This window comes from Haliotis rubra, unplaced genomic scaffold, assembly GCF_003918875.1.
Source record: "Haliotis rubra isolate DU_JTF1 unplaced genomic scaffold, ASM391887v1 Scf1414, whole genome shotgun sequence".
Taxonomy (NCBI): Eukaryota; Metazoa; Mollusca; class Gastropoda; order Lepetellida; family Haliotidae; genus Haliotis; species Haliotis rubra.
Genome location: NW_025765353.1, coordinates 60,359 through 86,155, shown reverse-complemented (window position 1 = coordinate 86,155; position 25,797 = coordinate 60,359). Strand labels below are relative to the sequence as shown.

Here is a 25,797-nt window from a genome sequence, read left to right as displayed (position 1 = left end):
TCCCCATCCAAACCACCAAAGATTTCAATGTCTACTTATGTTGACTTCTTGGCCAATGGAATACACAAGGCGAGGATGGCACTAGTGATGAAGCAGGCACCTGCAACGGAACAATGTACAAATAAAATAGAATAAAAAATATATGTACCTATATCCGGTGTCCTCCGCCGTGGTATTGCTGATATATTGCTAAAACAGCGTAGACCTATACTCCCTTACTATGAAATATGCAGACAACAATGAGGCACTGATGTTGGGAGACATTTTGTACTGAAACAACTAGACAGCAAGCACATTAAATGTATATTTACAGAAAATCCGATGTTTACAAAGAAACGTGTTGTTTCTAAAAAATGTACGATTGTGGTTTTCCTTTTAAATTAATTGTTTGTCTTTATCAGAAATTAAAGGAAACCGCCTCACAATCAATGGTTTGTCAATTGTTTGAAACTGTTGTCCTGCAGGTTCAGCATTCTTGAACATGGGGAGTAAACAATGAAGCATGCAACTTTATGGATGACATCTTGTTTATTGCACAGAGCGACCTTTTGATGTAGATTCTTACACTGTTATCAAGTTAAAGTGATAACGGTGTAGGAATCTACATCGAAACGTTGCTCTTGTCAATAAACAAAATGTTTTCATCCATAAAGTTGTATGCTTCATTATTGGTTTGTCATACTGTTTAGTCCAAGAAATGGGACACGAATGTTTATGTCTGAACAAAACTCATAGTGCACACTTACTCTCTGATCATTTAGTGGACTTTTCTCTTTCAACATATTTTCATCTGGCGGGTTGCATCAAACTCATTTTACTTGTTTCTTTACACTTTACATCAATATTGGTGATCACAATTACCTACCTGAGAAAAGAAACGAATACTCATACACTCCAGTACTTTGATAGATAAGACCTGAAACACAGTGTGGTGGTTCTTCATGTAACATATGTCTCAGTTTGATGATAAAATAGTTTAAGGTCATGACAAAACCTAAAAGCTTATGTACCAAAATGCATATTTGAGTATCTATGGCTATGCATGTTTCATGATTGGTTCATACCTCCATGCACCAGTCAGGTAGGGAGTTACAAGCCGTGTATTAACACATTAATTAATGCAGTATAGTATCAGCCGCTCACACATTCACCGGCAAAATATACGTTCAATGTTAACCTACTTGCAATGGGTGGTCCGACCGTGTAGCCGAGTCCAAAGGAAAAGGAACATACACCAAAGCCAATGGCCAATTGAGATCGGCCTATCAGCTCAATGCATATAGGACTAACCAATGTAAAAGGTCCCTGACTGTATGTACCATACAGGACACTGAAAATCATTTGGAGACTGTACGTATTTGAGAGCACGGGGAGTAGCAGAAGGGACACCCCTGACATTCCTAGTAGTCCAACGTGAAGGATAATGTTTCCAATAACTGGATCAGAAGAGGCAAAACCAGCCAGCAGTCCGGAACAAAGCGCAGGCACACCCATGACAGTGAACAAACTGGCAGACTGAGCAGGTGTACTGCCTTTCACTTCAGCAAAATTTGGTAAATGAACCATGCAGACTGCATCCCCAAGAGACCAGAAAATGATACTGAGCAGATACAAGAAAAATCCATTTGTGCAGAACAAGGATACACATTGAGGTAATATCCTACTCCGTGAGTTTTCAGTTGTTACATGCGAGCTGTGTTCAAGCTGAGATTCTGCCGTTTCATTACCTTTCCCAGGACTGTTGTCTTTAACAATCCGAGGCAAATCAGCTGGAGAACAATGGTTCTCGTCATGTTGTTCAAATTTGGCGATCGTATTTTCTACAGTTGAAACATGATATTGTGATTGCATTTTCATTGCAGGCTCTCCTTGTGCATCACAAATCTCCTCTGTGCCTTCTGGGCGGGCAAGATCTATTGACATTGACCCCTCTTGCATCGGTGTGGACGATGGTCGAATTAGAGCTCCAGCTAAGCACACATTGAATACAATGGCACCCAAAATAAGCAACGCGCCTGATAAAGTGTACATCTCTAACAGCTGAACTGTTAATGGTCCGATTGCCAGCATTCCTACTGCACCTCCAGACATGCAGATACCGTATGCTACTTGGAGTCTCTTATTGAAGTAGTTGCTTGGAGCCACGCCACACACATTAGCAGCCAGACCAGAACCTAAACCTGTGGATATAGATACATACGTTCGCAAGTTGTGGATGCATACATCATTGAGTTATTACGTGTTTACAGAATGACCAACGAGGTACGAGTAATTACGGGAAATGTGTAATAAATGTTTTCAGTCCCATGCTTTAAAATGTCCTGTCAGATCTACGTCCACTTTCAGAGGTTATTGACTTATGGTGACAAATGGTCAGCCATGTTTACAAACGTGGACTTAGTGTTAACCTGTTGTAATTACTTTGATTGTCAACTGAAACTCATGGTAAATGAATGTTTGGTTGACCATAATGTGAAATCATGTAGGTGATCAGAAACTATATGTTCCTGTCTTGTAAATCTCGAATCAGCGAGACTGTAGCACGTAAAATATGCAAAAGAATCCCCTGGATTTGGAAATGAACACACACACACACACATATACGGGGTGACGTCACAGGGCCTGTAGGTGACGTAACCTCGCAAATGCAGTGATCCTCCTGATTAAACCACAAACAAATTGGCGACCATAAGAATCCGGGGGGTGTCCGTCAAGCTAGTGTAGCATTCTCGATTGCTGCTCTCAGTGTTTTACCACATAAAATATGCAATTCAGCAAGCATTAAAACGTTTACATTTAGAAGGAGGCTAGTAAATGTTGTGCTGTCTATGTAAAGATCTCTACAATACTAGAACGCAAGACAGGTGTACCTCGATGCTCTTAATTACACACGCCCTCCCGTATATGCGAAGCTTACTATAATACGAGTAGGTAAGGCGGTGATATTCTACATAAATTAAATGTATTCTGGGAGGTAGAAAACGGTTCAGCAGCAAGAGTGGTATGGCGTGTTGAGTCCTGTTGCGTAACTCGGATCGTAAATCCAAAGCGGATGATTAATATCAGTTTTGAAGGGGGTTTGTAAATGTTCAATACTCTCTTTAATACTAGACCGCAAGACAAATGTACGCATACTCTCTAAATCACGCGTCTTCCTATCTGCGTAAAGCTCTCAACAGACTAAGAGAACGAGTTTGCTGCTTCATAAATTGTGTCAGATGACAAGACATCTTGCCAAGGAACTGAAGTTAGGCTTTCAACAAGGTTGTCTTTACCAATCAGGTTGTAATTATAAATTGTCCTTTTTAAAGTAATATTGTTCAGAATATTGTCCTTACAGGTGACGAAAATCGGACAATGGTCGCTATATATTGGATCAGACACGCCTGAACATAACACGCTATCAACATTCAATACAAACAAGAAGTCAATCAATGTTCTAGAAGTGGGTGTGATCCTAGTGGGTTCGATTTACATATGATTTGTATCCATTTTGCTTCTAGTATTGATAGGTGATCCATATCGTTAACGTAGAAAGTATTCTTAACATATATAGCAACACCCCCACCCCGGCTTGGGCGGTCAGTACGGTAAGGCACATGACAATTTGGAATCGAAATATCACTCTGAGGAATACCGCTATGTAGCCAGGTTTCTGTCACACAAATTACATGATATGAAGAGATTTCGGACGAGAGTAAATCTACTTTATCCTTCAGACTCCTTACATTTAAATGAACAATCTTCAGATTACTGTCATTGCAAGGGCCAGGGTTTGTATGAATATCGCCACAGCATAGTAATAAAATTGAAATGTAAATAAAGATGGGAGTTTTTAGTTTGAATATCCAGACAGAAATAAATAATATAGATAATAAGAGAAACGAGCAGCGTGCCTTGCTCGAGATATGCAAGTGAAATAATCCAACCGCCTGCCTGTACTGAGCTATATGAACCGGCATCTGGCATAAGTAAAAAGTAAATATACATATGGACGGTTGGGAAGCGTAGGTAAAGTTTTTTGCCAACATTTGTTTCATTGTAAAATGACATACAGTACAACATAAGCAGAGACAAATAGCATACAAAGTAAACAGAAAATTCCTTGTTGAAGTTGTAATGCGCACAAATTATATTTATTAAAGCAACACAAACAAAAAGTAAAAAGATAAAAAAGCAGATAATTAATATAATCTGCATAAGAGGAATGTTTTGGTGGAATGGGATTCAGAATAGGTGAGAGTTGGCGACCGTGTCAATTGAGTTGAGAACGCGGCGTGCATAGCAAGATGCTCGTGCATGTGTGTCCACTAACTAGGGGAAGTGTTGTGTAACATAGCAATCATGTCGGATATGTCGTTGGATAAATTACTCTCATTTTACTAAAAATGTGAGTAATTGTGTGAGATTGTGTCAATTGTAACAGTGTAGATGGCTAAATTCGTTATGTTAGATTATTTGACAGGTTATTGTGATGAAGCATTAAAGGGAGAATTACAGTTTATGTAGGAAAGATAAAATATATATGTAGTAATATATACCCAGAGTGTCTGTCACTGTCCCCGCTATGACCCATATTTTTTCAGTATGCTTAGCTCTAAGGAGTCCATACACTATTTGTCATGTTTCATGCTCTTTTTATGAAAGTTATTTAGGATGTATTAGGGGTGGATGTAAGACTTGTTAAGTTGAAGTTAACACAGTTGAACTTCATACTGTCAAGGGAGATCTAAGGAGAAGGCCCTTTTTGTGAGTACGTTTCTGGTTTCTTTAGCAAAGTTTAATAAGTAAATTTATCAATTGGTGTTGAGGATTATGACTGGAGTGGAAACATGATTGAATTTGTGCAGCAAGATCATCTCTTGTATAGACATTTTAGTTCCCCTAAAGTTTAGAAAGGTCATTTGTTCACACAGCTGGTTCTCGCAAAGTTGTATAGGAACAAGGTGCTTAAATTAGCACATGACTCGACCCTGTCTGGTCACTTAGGAGTGAAGAAGAGCCTGGATCGAATTCGCTCTAAATTCCTTGGCCAGGGATGCATGGAGATGTGCAGCGATATGTAGCCTCCTGTGATGTATGTCAGAGAACTGTCCAAACGGGAAGGATTTCTAAAGTCCCACTTGGAGTTATGCCACTGATTGAGACGCCATTTCGCAGAGTAGCTGTGGATATAGTAGGTCCTATCTCTCCAGTAACCAGTAAAGGCAACAGATACACAGCAAAAATAACTCGGTTTCCGCAATGCGGAAACCTGGTAGAAAGTGGACTGAAACTTAAGTTTCCACCTAGAATCCAGTGAGTTTCCGTTCTTTTACATTGAGTTTCCGCAATAACGGAAACTTACAATTACCCACTTTCCAAGGGTTTCCGCAAGGTTTCCGTTACCCACACTCCAACATGTTTCCGCAAGGTATCCGTTACCCACACTCCAAGAAGTTTCCGTTGAGTTTCAGTTAACTTTGAATCCATCAGGTTTCCGCAAGGTTTCAGTTATTAAGACTCCAACAGGTTTCCGCATAGTTTCAGTTACCAACAATCCGACATAGTTTCCGCATAGTTTCAGTTCCCAGCAATCGACATAGTTTCCGCATAGTTTCAGTTACCAACAATCCGACAAGGTTTCCGCATAGTTTCAGTTACCGGTTTCAATTTCAGGTTCACGGGTTTTCATATGCGTTTCAAAGAGCTAAATGTAAACATTCTTCTTTATTTATATCATAAACTCTTGTTCAAAACAATATAAGCAATTTGTTATTATCATGACATTTACTAAAAGAAAACAGAATATATAATAAGATTCATTGTTTTATTTTCTCAACATTGTATGGATTAGCATTTAAGGCAAATAAAGATCATACATATAACTAGTAATATAGCACTAAAGAACAGGGCAAAACATGTTGGCATAACTCAATCCAGTTTTAGAAATCATATATCATTTATAACAAAGTTGTAATTTTTCATCAGTTAAACTTTCATTCACTTATTATCTTGAAATAGCATGTTAGATACGAAATTTATTTCTAAAATCAGGCTAATGATGAAAAATAACAATAACATACAACTTAACACAGTGATAAAACATAGTTGCATCGGACATTTATTTGCACGCCTTGGCATTCAGCCACACACTCTATGTCACAACTATCGCCAAACATCCACTATGATATACAATAACAACATACAGCTTACAATACAAAAATAAAATAAAATTACATTATGAAATTGAAAATAAATTCAATTAAATTGCAAGAGCTGGTCAGTAAGCCCCTGTAAGGGCATCCCTGGGCGGAGATCCCTCTGTTACTTTGGTTGGATGCCTCATCCTCGTCCTCCTGTTGGCCTTGACGAGAGCAGTGGAGGTGTAGATTCTTTCCAAGTCCAGTGTCGTCGTGTATGCCATAAGCTTGCTGGACTCACAGACAAAGGGGACGGAATGCAACTAATTGACGTCATCTTCGTCACTCACGACTGGTGATGTCATGTCTATGGTGAGTGTTGTCGCTACCTTTTTCTATCGTCTATCTGGCCAATCAATAGATGCAAGTCTGTTTGGGCGTTGTGCAAGTTTCTGAAAATGGCAGGTTATAACGAATTACTAGGTTATTTTGATGAATTACACAAACATCAATCAACAAGAAACTGACAATGCCAAGGATGATTTAAAATGAGTAATCCACAAGTAAGTTTGAATAAAAGAGAACTAAATTGAACAATCACACTTTGCACTAGTTTTCTCAAAACTCAAATTATGCAATTCATCACACTTCATTGACCGAATGTAATATCTTATTTTCTAAAGAGGACACAGAATCTATACAAAACTTTGCTCTGGAGTTACATGCTTCCCAGACCAGAGGTAGTAATATGTTATATATAATATCTGAACATTTATTGCATTTTCTATGTAGTAATAATGGTACTAGTAATAGATTTTCATCAACGTTGTGGTGTCCACCTCCGTGATGTTGCTGGAATATTGCTAAAAGCGGCGTAAAACCAAACTCAGTCAGGCAGTTGTATTGTTGAAGGCACAAGTATATTCACCCAGTAGTGACTGTATGTTTACACCATTACGTCTTTGAGGTGTATTTAGAAGTGAATAATACAAGACGCGAATGTTTCCGGATGTCAAGGTCTTTATTATGTGAAACACAATGTTTCGGAGTGAATGCTTACACCTGACGAAGGGTAAGCATTCACTCTGAAACATGTTTTCACATAATAAAGGAGTTGACATCCATAAACCTTGTCTCTACTCTATGAATTGGAAATAATTTAGTACTTATAATGAAAGTCACTACAGATAGGTCAAAATTACCTTCACACATGTTTCAGCTGACCATCCTTGGTCATTCGTTATACAGTCTGCAGACTCATCATCAGCTGAAAAAATAAACAATAACACGTTACTTTTCTTTGCATTTCTCCATTCATTCATTTGAGGTTTAACAAACCCCCAAACAATTGCAGCGACATTTATACCAACAAGCAAACTACAGATTTATCACTTTAAGGTTATGCAATGAGTAAGTGAACGGCCTGACATAAACATCCTGATGAATGAAGTTCAGTTATCTCATGTGACATAACCTTGGAGTAATTACGGTATTGTAAAATCAAGGGGTCAGTTTTACTGCCATTTCACACAGGTGTGAAGTTTATTTGGTCCAATTTGAAATCATGATTAAGTTACCGGTTATTCAAATCCATTTGCAAATGTAACTTGAGTATGGTTCATTTTGTGAAAATGTATCTAGGGAAGCATAATAATAAAATATTCAAAATGAAATTACGTCTATGTTTCATAGTACCATAAACACATACCTTCAGTTAGAGAGGGTGATCTTTTCTTCCAGGAGTGGTCGTGACACGTTTCCTCTCAACAGCCTAAATGGATAAAACAAATCAATTAATATACAATCTATTTGCTATATTTTTCAAAATTGTAGTATATTTTTCGATAGACACTTATTTTACTTCACCATCCTTTGAAAATAGTTCGTGCAAAACTGTTTATACAGTCAGGGGACTTAAATATACGTCAGTCGGCAAAATTCTCATAGACTTGCATGCTATTTTAGTGTAGCTATGTAATTTTCATTAATTCAGTTTTCCATATTTGGTTGTCAAATTATGCAGGCTGTTAGGAAATAATCTTGGTCACAGATACATAATTTTCCGCATTGTAGTTACATGAGCAACATATATACAACATTGCGTATTCTTTCCCCATAGACCGCCATGTTAAAAATTGCCATAACCATGACACGCATTGAATTGAAAATAAAACGGAAATTATGTCTTTGAAGCTGAGATGATTCAGAACCCATGTGCAAAATATGAACAATATCAAACGGATATCAAATAAATTCAAGACATATTTCTAGCTGCATCAAATTAACATGTAAGTCGAATAATGCATAGTGGCGAATACCTATGGCCACTGGCTGTAATTCGATAGATTAGCTTGATTACCAATCCGGATTATCTGTACGTAAAGTAAATAATTCATAAAACGTTATTTGACAACAAAACAAATTGGTCTTACCTGACAGGGTCGTGGTACTGCGAGTTTTTCGCAGCCATTTCCATCTTTCTTTTCCAGGTAGCGAATTCTCTCTTTCAGTGCTTTGAGGAAAACTGAGGCGGCTTTGAAAATCGCGACTCGCAAAGGCTCACGGGAAAAACACTTTGTTGTTGTTTTTCAATCTAAATCTAACATTACATTTTGACAATATCTTTCCGCGTTATACAACAAAATAAACATACACTATACACATAAAATGTCAGCTGTGTGTTTTTATAATGATTTAGGTAGTCTCGCGTGGACGTGATCCGGTCGCCATTGTTTTATTTGTTTACATTGCCGACATCAAAGGGGACCGTGAAAGGTGGAAATGAGCAGATTGAATGTGAGTACCCAACAGTGGGCTTGTATGGGCTTAAGGGTCTTCTCATCGCATTATGGGCACTAATTGCTCCTCCTCAGTGTCAAGCATCAACATGTAGGCCTAGAGAAGTGAATAAATCTGAAAACATATTCACGTTACTTTAAAAGTCCTCATCGAGCTCCATGAGTCCTACTCATGAGAGATTGTGTTAGTGGCAAATAGGTGATTTTTCAAAACCCTGCCAGGAGTAGGCAATATACGTTCTGCTGGACGTAAAACTTCACCAGGTAAGTAATTTACCTATTGAGCTCAAAACATGCACATGTATTAGACATGCTTATATCATGTTCATTCTTTTCAGTTCTACACGTAGATCTACGTACATTCCCTGTATTATAACTTTACTTATCTAATTATATGTGATGTCAGCTCAATATATCTACGTGAGCGAGTTTAGTATTACGCCGCACTCGGCAATATTCCAGCTATATGGCGGTATTTATCCAATTATACCAGTACATCTTTTTATCATTTTATTACCATTAAAACAATTATAACATATACTTTACACTCATAGCTTTGTGTAATAATTTAGGTAATCAATTATTGAACCTCTTAGCCTTACAATGCATTGACACAAGTCACGTATAACATTTCTAAAAGAATCATTGTTTCAATTATTTGATTTACAGATACGTATTGTGGATCCACTGACTTGTTGGAGATTGACAAGAGGCGTGGCTTGGTAATCATTTATAGTTACACCATACCATGCTCCTAATTTCATTAAAGGAAATCTTAAAACAATATTTTTTATTCATCAGCATTTAGTCAAAAACAAGTAAACACTAAATAGATACATAGAATAAATTTCTTTATCTTTGTGAAAAATATAATCACTCAAAATGTAACAGTGCGTGGATTCCAGTGTAACCATAAGTTTAACATATGTTATATATGGATATATGGGATTACACTTTCATAAGTTAAGATATGTTGATATGTTTTTCAGTTCCAAGAAAAAGACCCAGTTTTCTGTCCGCACTGCCAGTCGTTTGTTTCAAGGAAACAAGGAATCGTCTGGAATGGACGGCAGTTTCTCATCAGGTTAGTCCATAATACTTCACTTCATAGGTTTCATTTAACGACTTCAGTTTGATCTATCCCATTGCTATCCATCATATATCAATAATGAATATATTTAATTATTGTAATTTGTTTGATTGGCATTTAGAAGTTGGTGACAAATAAGAAAGTAAGAGAGTTTATGGATAACAACTTCTTTATTATATATGATGCGACGTTTCGGTATGGATTCTTATACCGTTGTCGAGCAAGAGTGTAATTATTGTATACCAGATATGTAACTGTAACTGAAAGTGAATAAGTTGTGTTACACATTTTACAGTTTTAAATTAAATTAAAGGTCACATAAAAAAATAATATTTTATGTTACTATATTGCTGGGAATGTTTCCTTAGAGAGTTGATAAAACTAAGAAATACCCACGATTTTTCATTCATGGGAAATGTTAGGTTTTGTATGCTTTTCTCAGTTGAGTTGGTCATTTCAATTTGAATAAGATCACATATATAATTATGTGTTACATTCAGTGTTTAAACATAATTCGTATCTATTTAAAATATGTATGTACCGTTTTACATATGCTTCGATTTCAATTGGCGATTTGGTAGTAGATGTTACCTTGAATATGAGTACAGTAACAGTAATAAATATTACAACAATTTGCTTCAGAATACTGGGTTGGCTGTTATTTTCTGGTACCAATCAATAAAATAAGTGACATGTCAAATGGAAGATACAATATACATGTATACTACATATCTTTCCTTTGTGATTGTGAAAAAATATTTTGGTTACATATACAAATTAGTCGTTCTAATTATATAATTTCATTGTGATCAGATGTACCACTGTGCATGTTTATGAATATGTATAAATGTGTTACTTTGGCTGTTTTGCAGTTTTACTAAGCATTGTATGTATTGTATTTGCAGGATGATGAAGAGTCTGTGTGGGATGATAAGGATGGCAACGATGTTGTGCCAGACATCAACCAGGACTCTTCATATTCACCCACAAATCTTAAGTAGAGCATACACCATCTGTTTGCGGTTGTGGACTGGTTCAAGCCTTGTTGTAAACAACTTGGTTATATTTCCCCTTTCTGTGTGGCAAAACTCAGGCTCAACTCAAGGCTCTGCGTCATATGTACCACATCAGAGGATTGTTGGCTGCTCAGTGTGAGTGCAACAGAAGCTTCATGGTTGTAAGCAAGTTGCCAAGTCTTTACTATGTGAGATTGTTAGTGTGTACATGTTAAGATACATTGAGACAGCTTCAAATGTACACTTCATGTATATGGGCCCATGACCTTTCATACAATAAACATTTGAATTTGAAATCTGTTTTATAAATACCACAGCAAATATGTTATGCCTGCACTAGTAGACCTCATTTCATCATATGCATAAAATGTTGTAGGGTTTTGACATATTTGTATTTGCATATTCATACAGAATTTGTTTTCTCCAATGCTGAAAATTCCCTTTTGATATGGGCATGCATGCATGCAGACATGCAGACATGCAGACAGACAGACAGACAGACAGACAGACACACAGACAGACAGACAGACAGACACACAGACAGACAGACACACAGACAGACAGACACACAGACACACAGACAGACACACAGACAGACACACACACATTGTTGAGTACTGTTGAAATGTGAGCTATTCACAATAATGAAACAGATGAATCATCACAGTGCATGTGTCACTGTGTTTGTTGTTTTTCGGGTACAATGTAATAAATTGTACATTCACAAGTTATGCAGAATGGTAGTGAGTGAGTTGCATAGTCACATCGGTAGCCATATCGTGACTATGAAAGTCGTAACTCTAAATTTGTAAATGTGTACATGAAATAAAACAAACTTATATACTTACCTGTCTTCGAAGGACAGTAAAATAACTAATCTATCACAAATGTACACTAAAAACTGGCATGTAACCATAAACACTTTACCGGTACAGTATAAAATGAGCTATAGATTGCCAACACCTGAAGGTTGATCAACATACTAGGGACTACGGCACGAACAGTACTTTTGCTTCCTGCATTGACCCTAACTGGATTCTGTAAACAGAAATTATCTTGCAAATGTAACAATAAGTAAATATAGTCCCCCAATGGAACAGCACAAAGCTAATTATAAGTTTGCCATTTCATCTAAGCTGAAACCAACAGAAACCTAGCGGAAACCTACATTACCCAGTATCCAATAGGTTTCCGCAATAGCGGAAACAAAGTCATTTCTCTTTGAATGTTTCAGCGAACTGAAACTAAATGGAAACGCATAATGATAGTTTCAGTTGTAGAAATCAGACGGAAACCTAGATTTGTTAGTTTCAGTTTTGTAAACTATGCGGAAACTCGTATTGTCTGTTTCCGGATACTGAAACCTAGCGGAAACCTACATTACCCAGTATCCGTTAGGTTTCCGCAAAAACGGAAACTAAGTTATTTTTGCTGTGATACATACTTACCATAATAGATTTTGCCACAAGATATCCTGAAGCGATTTCATTGCCTAGTATTGAGACTAAACGTGTTGCTAAAGCCATGCTAGAAATCTTTACAAGGGTAGGGGGTCCGTTAGAGGTATTATCAGACATGGGAAGTCAGTTTACTTCAAATATTATGAAAGAGGTTAGCAGACTACTGTCAATCAAACAGAGACTACCACTCCTTACCATCCTATGTGCAATGGTGCCGTAGAAAGATTCAATGGCACTTTGAAAACTATGCTTAGACGGATGTGTTCAGAAAAACCGAAAGATTGGGATCACTATATTCCAGCACAGTTATTTGCATACAGAGAGGTTCCACAAGAAAGCACAGGATTTTCGCCTTTTCAGCTTCTTTATGGCAGGACAGTGCGTGGCCCTATTAGTATTCTCTATGAACTCTGGACTAATGAGAAAACTGAACCAGATGTCAAGAATATGTTGTGGAATTGAGAGAGAGGCTTGAGGACACTTGTCAGTTAGCCAAGGCTGAATTAGGAAAGTCGGCCAAAAAATACAAGAATTACTATGATGCTCGGTCAAAGGACAGACGATTCAATGTTGGAGATGAGGTATTGGTTCTCTTACCAACAGATCACAATAAACTCCTTCTTCAATGGAAGGGTCCATACAAGGTCTCTGCAGTTCAGGGTCAAGCAGATTACCGGATAAAGATGGAAGATAAGGAAAGGATGCTTCATGCCAATCCACTCAAAAGATATGTAAAGCGTGTGGAGGAAAATGAGAGTGCTGCATGCATAGATTCACCTGATGACAATGTAAACAACATCCCTAGCATGTCATCACTAGAATATGTTGCTACTGCTTTTGTGGATTTTGAGCATGAGGAAACAGAAGGCACTTATATAGAACTCCCTGTATTGCAAAGTTCTGAGGAGTACACTGACGTCCAAATAGGCCATTTGCTGGATGAGGAGCAGAAGATGGAACTGAAAGACATGTTAGAGGAATTCAAGTCAACCTTAACAGATATACGAGGGAGAACCAACTTGGCATACCATGAAGTCAAGCTTATCTCTGACACTCCAGGGAGATCTAAACCATATTCAGTACCTCATGTTAGCAAAGAACATATTGATATGGAGATACAGAAGATGATCAAGCATAGTCATCTCCCTATGCTTCTCCAGTTGTTCTGGTTCGTAAATCAGACGGATCACTTAGATACTATAAATTAAATGCTATTACAGTCTTTGATGCTGAACCTCAGCCTATTCCTGAAGATCTCTTCACCAAATTGAATACAGGAAAATATTTCAGTAAGCTGGACTTGGCGAAAGGATATGGGCAAATACCCCTTCAGGAGGATGCATGTGAGAAGACTGCATTTGTAACCACTGAAGGACGATTTCAGTTCAGAATTATGCCTTTTGGTATGGTGAATGCAGCAGCAACATTTACCAGAATGATGAGAACACTGCTAGCAGGAATTCCTAGTTTAGTCAATTTGATAGATGATATCTTGATCTACACGGAAACGTGGGAGGAACAATTGTTAATCCTGAGGCAGGTACTCACTAGAATAAGAGATGCCAAGCTGACACTTAGACCTACAAAATGTCAGGCTGGATTAAGGGAAGTAGAGTTTCTCGGGCATGTCATTGGGAATGGCTCATTGAAGCCCGTCCCAGCAAAAATCCAGAAAATTAGGGAGGCACAGGAATCAAGAACAAAGAAGGAACTTCGTTCTTTCATTGGTTTAGCAAGTTACTACCGAAAGTTTATTTCTGATTTTGCTGCAATTGCTGTACCTTTGACAGATCTCACTAAGAAAAACAGTCCCAGTCATCTGCGATGGGAATCGTCACAACAAAATGCATTCGATACGTTATAGAGTAAGCTCTCCACTGACCCTATTCTGAAGCTTCCAGACTTTACAAAGGTCTACAAACTGATGCCTCCGATGTGGGGATTGGCTCTGTCCTACTTCAGGAACATTGAGAACAGTTGTTTCCAGTTGCAAATGCCAGTAGAAAGTTGTTGTTGCGTGAGAGAAACTATGCGGTCAAAGAGCAGGAGTGTTTGGCATAGTCTGGTCTATCAAGAAATTTGGTTCATATCCATATGGTCGGGCATTCATTGTTGAAACAGATCATCAGCCATTGGCATCCTTGTCCAAAGTGAAATTACAGAATGCAAGAGTCATGCGATGGGCCTTGAGTCTACAACCATATAGGTTTACAGTCAGATGTTTGAAGGGATGTGAGAACCATGGAGCAGATTTTCTGAGTAGGGTTGCATGCTTGCAGAATGGTAGGAACTAAAGAGTTCACTTCTACAAAAGAGCAAAGTGTATAAAATAGTATACTTAAAGTATACTATGATTTCTGTCGAAGGCCTAATGTCATGTTTCATGCTCTTTTTATGAAAGTTATTTAGGATGTACTTTGGTAGGGGTGGATGTCAGCCTTAATGTGGGAACAGATCTCCAAAACACACCATTTCATTTATGTGCAAAACATGCATTTGGTTCTCAATGTGCTATATAAAGTCTTGTTAAGTTGAAGTTAACACAGTTGAACTTCATACTGTCAAGAGAGATCTAAGGAGACGGCCTTTTTGTGAGTACGTTTCTGGTTTCTTTAGCAAAGTTAAATAAGTAAATTTATCACTTGGTGTTGAGGATTATGAAAATATTTGTCTTTTAACATTGTTGCTCGCAGACACTTTGAGAAGCAGTTTTGGTGTTATTATTTTAAGAATGTTATTGTGTTAGATGTGTTGACACGACATGTTATGGTTGTCACCACGTGGCTAGCGAGTAGGTATTTTATTATTTCAGACTTGGGGAATATTGCTCCCACTTATGTTTTTTTGTAGTCAAGAGTTCGTCAAGATATAAGGCAGTACTACACTATTCTCGATGACAACAACAGAGCTGTTACACATCGTATACAGGATTACATCCATGGACTATTTTGTTGTGGACATTCTGTGCTTATGGACCATCAGTGAACTTTTGTGTACTTTTGACCATTGTTTGCCTCGCCATCTGAATGTGATTGGATGTACATTTGTGCTGATACAAGATACCCTGATTACCAATATTATCTTGTGGAGAATGTCGCTGTTTCATGCTACTGTTTGTGAAGTGAGGCTGTAATGTAATACACATATTTGGCCTAAACAGGTTTTATTTCCCGTTTGTAGTAATATGTGCTGAATATCCATTGGGTCTACTTTTGATTTGTGACATTATTTCCTACCAATCCAAAGATAAATTCTGGTATCTCAATTTCTCTTGCACGTTCATTTTAGTTATATTTTTAACAATATCTTATCTCTAAAAAGGGGAACGATTTTGCATCAATGGACGTCAAATGATGGTCCACTATCATTCACCCATATTTTTCATTCCGGCAGAGCCGGAAGATCATGAAAATCGATTATAGGGGACCTGTCATAGAACCATCATTCCCTATGCTACTCGAATTGTAGCGAGCTTTACACGGGAGGACTTGTAAGTTCGAGTGTCTAGATACATTTGTCTTGCGGTCTAGTATTGTAGAGAGCTTTACACCACGACATTAACAGACCTCCTTCAAAATTGATATCTATAGCTTGCTGCCCGCTTCATATTTACAATATGAGGTAAACAATGCAACTTAACACGCTTGGCAATTTTTACCTCCCAGAATACATTATCTTTATGTACAATATCACCGTCTTACCGTCTCGTATTGTACAGAGCTTTACATAGACGAGAGGCCGGCGGTGATTTTATATAATGTATAAAGATGGGATTGTATCCTGGCAGGGATGCTGTGTCCAAAACACTAGAAACCGTGGACGAATTTCGTCTGCGACAAGTAACCAAGATCAAACACCAACTCGAGCGAGAACAAGATGTACGAAGCACATTGAAACAAAAAGTACCACAGAGTCGTGAATGCCATTGACGGCGTGGATTCAGCACTAGTGACAACTAGCATGGAAATAACAGCCTTGGTATCGGGGCTGGCGGGAATAGCTCTCAAATTCATCTCATCGGCTTCAATGAAAGAACTGAAGCACAAGATTAGGGTTCTAGCTGATGCCAAGTTGAACACAATCGTCAACAGCGATCGCCGACAGCAAGATCACAGAGCAAGAGTTCCGTCTGGTCTTAGCAGAACTCGCCAAATACCATAGAATGAAACATGAGTTTTGAACCAAGGCCTGCACGACGGGCGACATCGACGAAGACAACAAAAAAAACTCTCATAGAACAGGGCAGACAACAGGCCAGGCAAGCCTTCCTTTCCAAACCCAAAGAGATAATAGGCAAATAACGCTGAACTGTTTCCTCGATATCAGTGTAAATCCATAAAATAATCTGATGGTTTTATTGTATTTGGTAAAACCGTTATAGTGGTAAGATACCAAGGTATGTTATTTTTCCCGTCTTTCAGGAAAGTTTGGGCTGGTTCTACGCGAACTCTAAATTCGGTGTCGAACCTGCTCATGTTTCTGGTTATCCAGAGAATTTTTGAGTTCCCCGTCCACAAATGATTCCGTATAGTGAGACTTCCCTTTTAACGCAAGCTCCAATCTTTGGTTTGCCCAAACAAAGGTCCCATCTTTAAGCACAACTCTACTGGATCTTTGTCTTGCCCACTTACACCAAAGAGTGTCTTGGCACATTTGTCTTGCGGTCTAGTAATGTAGAGAGCTTTAGATAGACAGCACAACATTTACTAGCCTCCTTCTAACTTTTAACGTTTTAATGCTTGTCGATTGTATATTTTATTAGGTAAAACACTGAGAGCAGCAATCGAGGATGCTGCAATAGCTTTACGGACACCCCCCAGATTCTTATGGTCGCCATTTTGTTCGTGGTGTAATCGGGAGAATCACCTCGACCTTGCGAGGTTGTCGTCACCTGCAATCAATAATGACTGGTGACGTCACCCCAGGATTGTGTATTTGTGTATGTGTGTGTGTGTGTGTGTGTGGTCGGCACGTGTATTGCGATTATTATTGTAAGACAAATTCTTTCTCTCTTCATTTTGTTTTGAAATCAAGAATCAAAGTGTCACATTCACCACACAGTACAAGCCAAGTATAAACAGCAAGTATGTTGAATCTTACCTGCTATGACTCCAAATGTAAGGATCAAACCAGTGACAGTCCTACAAAAGGATGCAGCTGTCAGTCCTACAAACATCAGTATACCAGCCAGAACACCTGTCCATCGGTTTCCAATTTTGCCTTGAATAATTCCTGCCAATGGTCCTGAAAAAATCCTTCATTAGTTTGTTTGGTACCGTAATGATAGCAAGATACGAAAGAAACACTTGACACGTTCAGCTCTCGAAAACATTGGACAAATTTTCTGTTTACATCTCACCGAGGAAGATATGCCAATAGCCGTCTGTCCGAATTTCATTTCAAACATTTTTATCTTTGAAGGAACCATATATTTCTTTCATCATACTGTTTCCACACCAAACGTGCTGTATATGTTGCATATTTTGTGTTTTTTCTTCCTCTAATGAACTTCAACATGGAAATTATTTCGTAGTTGAGCATCAAACATTGGTCATTTATGTATTTTGTGAGACACCGAATGTGTGCCCCTTATAAGTTCACAATGACCCTGTTTGCCAAAGACTGACTAACAACAATGTCTTCCGAGTCTTACAAACTGTTGGTTCTTTATGAACTTCACAGATACGTACGCCTGCTCAAATCAATGCCAATAGCTATCACCTAATCGACCAATCAATCTACCTGTCAAGAAAGTACATCTAGATGCACAATACAAAATTCCTATTTTTCTGAAGCTATCATTACATAACAAAACATTAAGAGGTACAATAATGTAATGGAGCCCAGAAGCAAGTTCACTTACCACTCATTGAGTACGTGCCAAGCAATGTTGACCCTACCCACGATACTTTGACCAAATCGCCATCAACCTCATCCAGAATGGCCGGTGTAATGACCCCAGGAGAGGAGTTTAGAGCACCACAGAGCACCTGCATAGCAAAGCAAGCGACACAAACCACCCATGCATATCCGCGATCAATGTCCTTTCTCGGGTGCTCCATGGTTGTATTTGCGGAGCCAAGGTATTTTCAAACTAGCATCCAGTGTTTTGTCCTTTATTCTTGAATGTGTCTTCTTCCTCAAAAGGTGAGTACCGTTTGCATCTACTTTGTATAGTATTTCTGGCGTGTCAAAGCGGTTCCTGCAAAACAAGCAGCATCTGTTCCACAAATAATGAAGGGATAAGACACCACGTTTAGAATAGTGTTGATTTTTGTGTACATTTTCAAACATTCATTTGGTGATAATTGCATGTAGACCTCGTTTTGGAACCTTTGAAAATGTTCACATCTTGATTCATAAATAACCATATCTTTCCAATATCTTGGAAGCTGCGTTATATATATAAACTAAACCAAAGTATTGTCATTAATGGAATACTTCGTACGGTACTGTATAACGTACAACGGACATCACTGTATGGTAGCTATTGTCAAGCTTTATTGTCGGTAGTTTCAGCGTTGTACGTTTTGCATGACGCCAGGGAGACACAACGTCTCGCAGTTAAGGAAAACAAGAAAGGGAATAAACCAATTTAGAGAACTTGGAAGTTAAGACTACGCTCATTAAATCCTCAGGTCCCCAACAAACAAACCCCACTATGGAGCCTTCTCCCTGTCATGGCGAATCACTTGTCTACGGAACTGGGTGCTGAGGTTTGATATCAGTTTACAATATTCATAAACGCTTACAATACCAAAAACTAAAGTATGTTTATGTCTTCTATATTTCAAATGTTTGGAGATACGTTGTATCACTGACAGATGTCTCCATTACCATTACACCATGTATAATAATCACTTTCAAACCCCATGAGTCCTTATATTTCGTCACATTTCTACTTTACATAAGAATGCTTATGCAAATATACATTCATTCCCTTCAGTTCAAGCATCATTACGAAAGAATATAAATATTTCGTTTCATGAACATACATTTCAAGCTCTTAGCACAAAAAGACACAGTTTCAAAGGCAATATCATTTTCCACACAAGATGTTGCCCATGGGCATAGGAGCCCAACATTCCACACCTTATTCCAAACATGAGGCAACACATGCAAATCCACTATTTCACGCAGTGTTTAATGTTCCATGTTTATGGGCATACAATCCATCATTTCCACCCCATGTTCCAAACATGAGTGAGTGAGTTTAGTATTACGCCACTTTTAGCAATATTCCAGCTACATTGAGGAGGGTACACCAGAAATGGGCTTCACGCATTGCACTCATGTGGGGATTTGAACCAGGATCTTCGGCGTGACGTGCGAACGCCTTTACCACGAGGCTACCCCATCGCTTCTCCAAATATGAGGCAACATGGAGATGTACTGTTATGTCCAGAGTATGATGCTATATTTATAGCAGTAAACTTCATTGAATTAACAAGCATCCTTGTAAGCTGTATTAATCAACAGTAAAACTGTCACAGCGGGGTTAAACCGGAAATAATCTTCACACATAGTACCCATGTTGGGAATCGAACTACGGACGTCGGCGTGACGTATTTGCCTTTAATGGCTTCAAACAACACTAAACAGACAAGTCTGTCAATATGAACCACTGTCAATTGAGCTCCAAACTTTGGTTACCTAAGTTTATTTAAACTGATTTTGTTGTTTTTATCCACTCTGCAGTCATGTGTCTGTAACAGAGGAAGTGGTGTTAATTTTCGTTAATGTGACAATGGCCTAACATATTTCACTGTCCGTGGTCTATTGGACAGTGGGGATTCGTTGGGTAGCCTAATGGTTAAAGCGTCAGCTCGCCACGCTGATGACCAGCAACATGAAGTTAGAAACGGATTCGGGTTTGGGGATTCGGGGTTTGAATCTCGAATCTGTTTTTTTTTTACATTCGTGATTCGAATCTCAAATCTGATTTTTTCGATATTAGAACCTCAAATCTGAGTTGTTTTTAAACATTCGAGTTTCGGGATTTGAATTCCGAATCTGAATAAAAAAAATTCACAGTCGTGGATTCGAATCCGGAATCTGAATTTTCCACATTCAGGGAATGTATGCGTGATGTTGGCATACTTCTTTGTAACCTTTTACAGCACATTGTCTCTACCACCATGCCCTCTTGCAATATGGGCTCTCTGGATAATGCCAATAGCGTCTTCGATGGAGACGAAATATACAGGATCGTTATGTTCTTCTTTCTTCCTAATCAACTTCTTCACATTCCCGCTCATCACGCCGAAGACACGAGTTCGAATCCCCACATGGGTACAATGTGTGAAGCCCATTTCTGGTGCCCCCCGTCGTGATATTGCTGGAATATTGCTAAAAGCGGTGTAAAACCATACTCACTCACTCACTCTTCACATTCCCGCATTGAAGGACTGCATACTTCTTGGGCAGATGATACTGATGGGAGGACTTCTTTGTTGATGATTCAGCTTCCAGCAATTCACTCTTGGAATTAATACTCGCTTGTTGGTGTTGTACAATTCAAACAGGTGACGTCTGAAACGCAACTCTCTCTCAGACTCCATTTTGGATATGAACCTTTACAGGTGCGGGTGTTATTATATAGTGTTTCTAAATGAGCTCAGTTCTCAAATGGAGTCAATCTCAAATTTGCTCATCAGCAAAGCCCATAGTTGGCCTTGTAGAATGGATAAAGGTCTTACAATCACACTCCACAATCAGTAGGGAGGAATGTTTAACACAGTTACCACAATTACAAAACAAACAAACCTTGCTTAATTGACCCTTTGACTTCGGCTAGCTATTGATGCATTATTGCCCTCAAATGTGTCAATCCCAAATTCTCTCACGAGAAGTAAGAAGGAATGTGTAATATAATATCTAGAATTACAAAACAAACAAACAGATTTCCTCCTTGCTTAATTCCCTATTTAAGATAGCTATTGATATATTATTGCCCTCAAAAAGTGTGTTTCAAATTATTGACCTTGTTTGTCTTTCTTCGATCTTTAACGAGAGCTCATGCATACAAGCAGGGGAAGAGCTTCAGGACCGGACTATCTCCGAGGGGTGCATGGCAACGTCAAGGATAGATAAGTTTGACGGTTGAAGGTGCAAAGAGTATAGTTGCAAGGACGCTGAAGTTCCGAATTCGAAATGTGTAAAGGAAATGCTTAATAAGAGTTCAAATACCGAATACCGAATGCCGAATGTCGAGATCTGCAAAGAAAATTCCCGAATATGAAAAACGTTCAGATTCGTGATTCGAATAATTCCAAATATACTGTAAGCCATTAAAAACGCAATTTGTATTTGTTGTCCTGAAACTGACTAAAGTTCTATTGAAGATGTTTTCCTGCAATACAGAGGATGTAGAGATAAAAGGCGGTTATTCTTACCCATTTCGAGTTCGAGTCCCGTAGCATTCCTCTCACATGAACTTTGATACTTAAAACTGAACGTTTGACATTTCTCGTAAACACAACCACATTCATGAAACACGTTCTGCACGTGCATTACCTGCACCCAGGCCCTGTAAAAGCACAAGGAATTGTGGAACTCAATCACTTTGAGAAAATGCCACACTTGACACAAGGCGAAAGGAATCAGGTTATCGTATGGTCAGCCAAAGTGCTTCAGATGTGATGATTGCCAGGCACTTTAATGTGCATCCATCCACTGTAAGTCGACTCAGACAACGTTTTCGGGCTATCGGAAGTGTTGCTGATCGTCCGCGACCTGGTGCACCACCTGTGATAACAGCTTGACAAAACCGCAATATCCGAGTTTCACACTTGCGAAATCGGTTCCAAACAGCTGATGATTAGGCAAGGAGGACAATTGGGACAAGGCAATGTCATTTCAGCGCCCAAAGGTGCAAAGACGCCTTGCTGCCTTCAACATCCGGTGTCGTCACCCGTACCGTGGTCCAACCTTATTGCATCGCCACAGATTTGCCAGACGGTGATGGGCAGCAAATGGGGCCAATCTTGGCAACAGGACATGGCCAGATGTCATTTCTTCAGATGAATCCAGGTTTAACTTATCCTTTGCAGATGGACGTCAACAGATTTATCGACGTAAAGGAGAAAGACTTGCGCCAAACTGTGTCCTTGAACATGATCGTTTTGGAGGGTGGTGTCATGATCAGACCACAGACCATCAGAGGCTGCAGACCATCCAACAGCTGTTTCTGAGTAATGTGTGTCTGTCAATGCCCCAAAGACTGCGAGCATGTCTTGCAGCGCACGGTGGACACACACGATATTGACTGCAAGTGACCCCTCCTTTGTGTGATGTCGTTGTTGCGTCACTGATATTGTTGTTGACTGGACATTTTCAAATGAAATTATTCACAGATGTTCACTTAAAACATATCACCAGTTAGGTTTATATATGTTGAAATTAGTGTGAGAAAAGAAAGTATGAATGTCAAAATGCATTTTTAATGGCTTTCAGTATATGAAAAACATTGAGATTCGAGATTCAAATCCCCGATGCCCCATCCCGAATCCGTTTCTAACTTCATGTTGCCCCTGAAGATCCGGGTTCGGTTAACCACAAGGGTAAAATGTGTGAAGCCAAGCTCTGGTGTCCAAGACGTGGTATTGATGGAATATTGCTAAAAGCGGCGTAAAACCTTACTGACTCACTAATGGACGTAACGTCTGCCTTGGGAACTAAATATTGGTCGGTTGATTTCCTGACCGAGTAACAGCAAAAGGCTCTATTATCATGGTTTGCGCTTAATGCAACAAAATAAGTAATGACATGCTCGCAGCTGATATGATGTTAGTGAGTCTGGTATTCAACAAAGAAGTTTAAGCAATATTCGTTGCTTGCTTTACACGGCTCGCCTTCACTTTCGAGTCTACCGAAAAAGTCTTGTTAAGACAACATTGCACTATGGCTAGGTGAAAGATGCGAGGCAGGTAATAAACATTAGCCACTGAAGCGTGAGCCTTTGTTTAAGGGCTATAGTCTACATCTACAATGCGACACGGTTTAAGAAGTATACAAGCGTGTGTGCGTTTGTTTGTAATATGACTGTTCGGTTTAAACATATTTATTTCTGATATATTGTTCAGAAACTGGATCGGCAAACAAGGAAAACGAATGCCTCTCCAGACAAAACAACATTTATGCGACTTGCATTTCATAACATTATTACAAAAGTACATGATATCAAATATAACATTAAGCATACATTATACACTAATGTAAACATCCATCCAGGAAAAATAATTTTAGTTCTGCAAGGGGCCAGATGAAAACTTAAGACTGATTAAATCTGTTTGAAGTGATAGTAAAGTTATGTACTGATTTGATAATGTCATGATTTATAGACCTAGGTAATTCTTGGTTACCACACAGAACGTCATTTATGTTGTATCCATGTTTGAAAATGAAATATATCGTTTCTTATGGCATCATAGTTGGTACTAATGGTAATAATAATGAATATATATATACAACAAACAAACAGCCAACCAACCATTGATTATTCGCATGTTTATATCATGCTTAGCATGAATAGTTACATGTATATGACTCCAATCCGTTTACATCTGTAGTGATGTTGTTTATAATGGTTTAATACGTGTGTATGATTAATCGAGACGACGGCGATCTAATTTTATCCCAAATGACTTCGTATTGTTGTGCCTTTTGAACATGCACTATGTATGAATATATACTACATAGAAATGGACTATTATTGTCATCTTTTATCGTCAACTGAAGTGTATTGTAGTAGACAAACTTACCCCTCCTGTCCTTGTCGATTGTGTTGGAGCTACGCACCATACCGTCGGGAACAGTAAACAGCAGCCTGTCGCTATACGCCTTGGTTAGTCTACTGCTGGCTTAGACTAGATGTGTGCATGTCAGTGTCTCTCACTGCACTTAGTCACCCTTTGCTCCGATTTGCATATCTTTGTCCACGTTGTCTGGTTTAGAGGGAATGTGATCCACTTATCTGGTTTCCTGTCAATTAAAAGAAAAGTAAAGAATGTGCCGTGTATACTAATGCAATCATTTTATCTCCATGCTTAGCTCGGATCTTGTTGACCTTTGTTACAATTACATACATACATACTAACGCCGATATCCCGCGCCGATATCCAGCTCAGCTCAGCTACTCAAAGGCGCCTTGTGTTTCCCTCGTTCACTGGATGTCAATCTCAAGAGCACATAGTATTGTCAATCTCAACTCCCTGGGGAGTATACAACTCTTGCAGCCACTAGGCGCACCGAGTTATTGTGGAATTGCCATCCTTACGAGGTACCCATTCACAGCTGGGTGGACTGGGATACATAGTCACAGTACTTTGTCCGAGGCCAGCGAGGTACTTTTCATGTGGCCACCATCTGGTCATATACCAACGGATTCGTGGGTTCTTTTAAGTGCACAGGGTTGTGTGCTGTACACTAGGGGTTGTGACAACACAGAAAGAGTCTGCACACAAAGTTGACTCCAAGGTTTTTCCACCCGGTCACAGGTGGGCTCGATCCCGACACCTCAACCTCGCTGGATCACTAGCCTGGCGCCTTAGCCAGCTCGCCCACCGCGCCCCCAATTGTATATAATCCATCTGCATTCCCATTATAATGGGATTGAAAGTCTTGAAAAGATGAGTGCATTAAACAATTTTCCCAAGATGAAAGTGGCAGTATCAGTATAATATATAGACTTCTCCTGAAGATAAAAGTGATCACTAGCCTGGCGCCTTAGCCAGCTCGCCCACCGCGCCCCCAATTGTATATAATCCATCTGCATTCCCATTATAATGGGATTGAAAGTCTTGAAAAGATGAGTGCATTAAACAATTTTCCCAAGATGAAAGTGGCAGTATCAGTATAATATATAGACTTCTCCCTGAAGATAAAAGTGAAACATGTTAGAGAAGATCCGTGTCGTGTGATTATTTCAGAAACTTCTTCTTATATACATGTATATATGACGAAGTATATATATATATATATATATATATATATATATATATATATATATATATATATATAAGAAGAAGTTTCTATATATATATATATATATATATATATATGTCAATAAAAACAGAATGCCTTTTTCGCCAACATGTTTCGTTCTTTACTCTTCAGGAGATTAATAACGGTTACAGTATGACGTCATGGCATATATATTGTGACGTCACAATAGGGACAACATTCCTGAGCGACAATCTATATATACGCACAATATTTCTTACACACCCGTGGGTGAGAAACCCATGTGAGAAAACTGGTATCACACATATGTGTGAGATCGATTTCTAATCCCGTGATTGGCTACTCCAT

The 25,797-nt window shown here is 38.8% G+C and overlaps 1 protein-coding gene across 1 annotated transcript; it reads right to left on the bottom strand.

Annotated features, from left to right (window-relative positions):
• On the bottom strand, positions 1-24,395 carry LOC124269050 (monocarboxylate transporter 5-like). The gene is made up of 6 exons (XM_046704062.1): positions 24,249-24,395; positions 18,350-18,688; positions 17,587-17,730; positions 1,182-2,180; positions 866-916; positions 1-100 (listed from the first exon to the last, which is right to left on the bottom strand). Exons 2-6 carry the CDS (start codon positions 18,546-18,548, stop codon positions 36-38), a joined length of 1,458 nt encoding a protein of 485 aa, XP_046560018.1. The 5' UTR covers positions 18,549-18,688; positions 24,249-24,395; the 3' UTR covers positions 1-35.
• Between the last annotated feature and the right edge of the window lie 1,402 nt (positions 24,396-25,797).